The 5286-nt window shown below is 34.3% G+C and overlaps 1 protein-coding gene across 1 annotated transcript; it reads left to right on the forward strand.

The window, feature by feature from the left end:
- Nucleotides 1–3330: 3330 nt before the first annotated feature.
- On the forward strand, nt 3331–4010 carry LOC149236986 (uncharacterized). The gene has a single exon (XM_089461671.1). The coding sequence runs from the start codon at nt 3421–3423 to the stop codon at nt 3970–3972; it is 552 nt and encodes a 183-aa protein (XP_089317797.1). The 5' UTR covers nt 3331–3420; the 3' UTR covers nt 3973–4010.
- The last annotated feature ends 1276 nt before the right edge of the window (nt 4011–5286 follow it).

The following is a 5286-nucleotide window of genomic DNA, read 5'->3' on the forward strand; positions in this document are numbered from 1 at the left end:
GAGGGTGTAGAACACTCCACGGGCTCCGCTCTGGTTCTGGACGCTTGATGCAAAAAACCAGCAGACAGTTATTGAACTAGCGATGGCATGCAGTGTTGCTTCCTCTTCACACTCTACTCATGCAACACTTCACGCAGAGATGGGCACATATAGCCTCCTCACGCAGAAGCGTACTCCTCTTCAAATGCAGATGGACGTAGATGGCCTCCTCCTCAAACGCAGAGAAGACAAGCCTCAAGCCTCTCACACTCTGACCTCTGCTTGTTGTCTCACTCTGTCATGCCTATGTCACGTTATATTTTTTTTTTACACAAGCAGACTCACACTCAGGCAGATTCAACAATGAGTTCTCTCCCTCACACATATGCATCTTGGCTCTGATACCATTTGTAGTTCGAATAGGGAAATGAGTAAAGAAAGAAAACATTTAGTTATACAATGACCAAGAAAGCATATAACTAATTGAAAACTAAATTCACACACATAAGTAACAACACAAGATTTAAGTGGTAAAACCTTAACAGGGTGTCAAGGAAACATCCATGGGGTAAGGGATTGGAATCTCTATTCAATCAATAATGATTCTCCATACAACAGTTCGGGCATTCATTTGGTTTTATATGTGCCTCCTCAGTTACATAATTGATGATTCGGTATAAACCTAACTTGTTACATTTTACCCAAATTTACATAATTAGTTGTCAAACTTCCAATAATATGTTAGTGGGCAGACTACAAGGTCGTCTTTTTTCAAAAGACTATTTGAAGCTGATGAATGCAATGACACACATACTCATCCAATCCCCATTCCAGAAATGAGTCATGACGATCTGTGATGGTTGCTAGAGTTTTTATATAGTGTGAGCATCTCAGAGGAGAAGTGTGGTTCACATTTCAAATTCTATCAACCACTCAAATGTTTTGGATGTTCTTGAGCTAGCAACAACGTGCCATGCTACTTTTTGATGGCATGGGTGGTTGTAGGCATGATAGCGTTGGATACTGGATCTTGTATGAGGTGGAAGCGGCCAGAGCAGTGAGGTTCGAGCGGCAAAGTGACGGGGCTAAAAAACCAAGGGTTGCGACTTTAAAAGGAGATGGGTGGTCGTAGGCATGATGTTGCTGGATATTGGATCATGTGTGTGGTGGGAGCGGGCAGAGCAGCAAGACTAAGAAACTGATGGTCGTGACTTTAAAAGGAGATGGGTGTTCGTAGGCATGGTGTTGGATATTGGATCGAGTACGTGGTGGGAATGGGCAGACCAACGGGGCTAAAAAAACTGACGCATAGTCTAACGACGCGGAGGAGTTTCTCAGAAAGTTATGGAAATTTCAGTCATATTTAGAGAAAATCGGGGAAGGATTTTTGTAAATCCAAGTTATAGTCGTTAAACTTCAAAATTTTAGGTGTCTTAGATGTTTTTGATGGTGCTGAATCCATTTCCACCATTAAAATCATGATTCAAACATTGTCTCTACAAGATTCTTTGAAATATTTTTGCCCAGATTCTAGCCACTTTTGACCGTCCGGGCAATTCCTCCGCCTTGTTAGACGACTCCAAAAATCGAGAGTTGTGGCTTTTAAAGGATAATGGCATGTGGTAAAAAATGATTAGTTGGAAGATGACAAAAATAACACGCTAGGATTGGCTGGAATAATTAGTGTTTATCCAACGAACTCTTTCACTATAAATATGAAAAAAAATAAAAAATAATATATCATATTTTAAAAATAATACTTTTTATATTTTTATAAAATATTGTTGTTTTGGGAAAAAAAAATTCAAACCAGAATAATTGATTATAAAAACTATTTAAATACTAAGTCAATTATTAACTTATTTCCTAATGATTAATATTCACAATATTCCAATATAGAATCATTATTCACAATAGTCCAATATATATCTATAGATTCTAGAATGTACCAAACATTTTAAATTTGCCATTATACAGCAGCACCAACGTCAGCTGCCGTGGATCGTGGCAATAACTCCATTGGTGGATAGACATTTATTATTTAATAATGATGCGCAGTCGCAATGGACTAGCACGTGATATCCAAATTCAAATTCACTTGTCGTCTCTCGGCCACAACGTAAGGCCAGATGTGATCTTTTGCTAGAATTTCTTCACACTGGTCGTAATTCTACGTCACGACAGCGTACCATGGCAATCCGTTCAACGGACTCCCAGTCAAACAATCTATATGCCAATAAATCTTTCTGTCAGAGTAGGACAGAGCAGTAATATAAAAACCCCGGTCCCCGATGAGCCAGACGACAAAATATGGCTAGTTTGTAAATTTGGTTTGAAAATCATAGAAATATTGGTAAGATTTTAATAAAATTTTATATATATTTTTTTAAATTTAAATGGAATTGTTCACCGATGTTGAGGAATTGTCGGGAGGGCTAAAAGTGATCAGTATCTGGAAAAAAAAAAAAAATCAAAATTTTTTGTAGAGACAGTGTTTGAATCGTGTTTTTGTTGGTGGAAATAGATTCAGCGCCATCAAAAACATGTAAAAAAATGTAGGACACCTAAAAATTTGAAGTTAAACAACTATAATTTGGATTTACAAAAATCCTCGCAGGATTTTCTCTAAATATCACTGAAATTTCCATAAGTCAAAAACATCTAGGACAACTAAAACTTTGAATCGCTGAATTGAGGATTCTATGATCCATATCAAGTTTACGAGAGATTTTTCGGCATAAATCACATGATATTTCATTTGTCGACGCGTTTCGAACCAACTAGTTGGTTCATCGTCAAGACAAGTTGAAGAATCAAATCCGCTTTGCATGTTAAATAGTCAGAGCAGAGCCTCCAACGGCTAAATTGACCAACCACACTGGTTGGTTTGGTTGGTTTGAAATACATCAATAAATGAAATATCATGTGATTTATGCCAAAAATCTCTCTTAAACTTAAAATTTTGAAGTTTAACAATTATAACTTGGATTTAGAAAAATTCTTGGCGGATTTTCTCTAAATATAACTGAAATTTCCATAACTTTCCAGATAATTTCTCCTAATTAAACTAAAATAATTAAAATAAGTTTAATTTTAAAAATTTTAATATATCAAACTAATTTTTTTAATAATGCTGAATACACTTGCCGAAAACATTTTCACCATATTCCAAGAATTTTGACCGATTCCTCCGCGCTGTGTTTAGGTTGGAAATGCTGCCCATCGGAGTCCATTAACTATTCTGCGAAGTCAAGCCGTCTCTGGAGTTGTTGACTATGATTACCAGAAAATCTCTATAAATACAATATTCGCCTGTGGCACTCATCACAACCTTTCAGTTTCTGTGAAATCTCAATATTCCTGGGACGTGTTGCTGTAGTTTCCGGGTATTCTCATGTACATTAACAAATACGCTGATATTCCAAGTCCTGCCTATCGGGTATGAAAATTCAGCCAACCCGGACTCTGGCATCTGGCGTGGATTCGTCTCCTAATGGCAATAGTAGTAGCGGCCATCATACCTCTGGAGGAAAGAAGAAACGACTCAGAGATTCTAAGGCGAGGCCCGCCACAGTTGTGATGACAGACACACACAGTTTCCGCGCAAAGGTTCAGAAGTTCACGGGAATGCCAACACCTCCCGCGAACAGTATTTCAAAAGAATCCGAGAGGATGCCGCCTTTGCTCTTCAGGCCCAGGGCGCAGAGAGCAGCAATTAATTCACCGCCAACTCCCTTACCTTTCCTATCTTCAGTGCCGACGAATTCTACACATTCTTGTAATCTTCCTTTAACTGATCATCTTCTCAAGTTTCCACTAATCGAGGGTGATCATCCGTATGAGGCCCATACCAGTGATTCTGTGTTTCAATTTCCTGGTTTCAGCCAGGAAAAAACAAGCAATACCCTTTCGTTGCAGTATAAGGAACTTTTGGAGGAATTAGAACTAACTGAAAATGCTGAAAGTGACGTTTCCCTGCTCGAAATGCTTTGATATATAAGGGAGTTTCTGTGTTACAATTTGTGTCTGTTCTCAACGTTTCTCGCAGTAAAGCTTGTCCGCTGACTGTGAAGATTTAATTTATTTATAGTTTTTTTTGCAGTAATATTATTCTCAATGATTCTGGCAAGATTCTGGCAGTGAAGCTTGCCCGCTGACGCTGAAGATTTAATTTATTTATACTTCTTTTGCAGTAATATTATTTTTTTCGCTGAAAATGATGGAAATTTTGGTAAGCTTTTCATATAATCTTGATTTTTGTTAATTTATTTATAGTATTTTTTTAGTAATATTATTTTTTCTCTGAAAATTATAGAAATTCTGATGAAATTTTGATAAAATCTTGATTTTTTAAATTCAAGTTATAATTTTCAAATTTCAAAATTTTACATGTCCAAAAGTTTTTCACTATACTGAATTTATTTTCATCATCATCAAAAATTTGATTTAAATACTACAAATACAAATACAAAATTTAAAAAAAAAATTACACAAATTACTGTCACTGACTTTCTCACAATTCCTCCAGCTGAAAAAATACATTTTTTTTTTTTAATTATGTCAAATCATATTTCTTTCCTTAACCATAATCACAGAACACTTTAGAAAAGCCCAAAATAACCCTTTTGAATTGTAATCAGATACATTTAATAAAATCTTTTTTCTATTATGTCAAATCATATTTCTCATAAAGGTCAAAAAAACTATGAAAATAATAAATAGTAGAACTTTAAATTGGTTGCTCTTCCCTCAAGGGATCGGGTTATCCTGAGAAGTACTGGCTACCAATTTATTTTACAATTATAATTTATGGAAAAAGTTATAAAGTACGCATAAATAAATGCTATGAACTATTTTATTTTTTATTTAAACATGATCTTGAAATTTTAAATAAATTTAATTATTTAAAAATATGACCATTTATATATAATTTTTATTAAATAAATATTTTAAATTATCATATCAAAACTATGATATTTTATTATTTTTATATTCTTTAATCATTTAATAAAGTTCAAATATAGTATCATTTCTCTAGTTTAACTGGTTCTAAGTACCAATATACCTATAAAATGCAAAGGATTTGATAATAAAGTCGCTAATATTCAGAATGATTTTACTGGTTCCAAGTACCAATATACCTATAAAATGCAAAGGATTTGATAATAAAGTCGCTAATATTCAGAATGATTTAATTTAATTTTAGTATTTTATATTTTATGGTAATTATAATTTTGTAATTTTTTTAAAGTATGTGTACATTTAAATATGTTATCCTAATAATTTCAATATGATTTTTATAGTTTT

The sequence above is a fragment of the Pinus tabuliformis genome, chromosome 8 (assembly GCF_031772625.1).
Source record: "Pinus tabuliformis cultivar Carrire ecotype Pingquan chromosome 8, CPIR1, whole genome shotgun sequence".
NCBI classification, from domain to species: domain Eukaryota; kingdom Viridiplantae; phylum Streptophyta; class Pinopsida; order Pinales; family Pinaceae; genus Pinus; species Pinus tabuliformis.

Excerpts from the sequence above, each read along its gene's own strand:
- LOC149236986 (XM_089461671.1), top strand. The coding sequence starts at position 3,421 with ATGAAAATTCAGCCAACCCGGACTCTGGCATCTGGCGTGGATTCGTCT.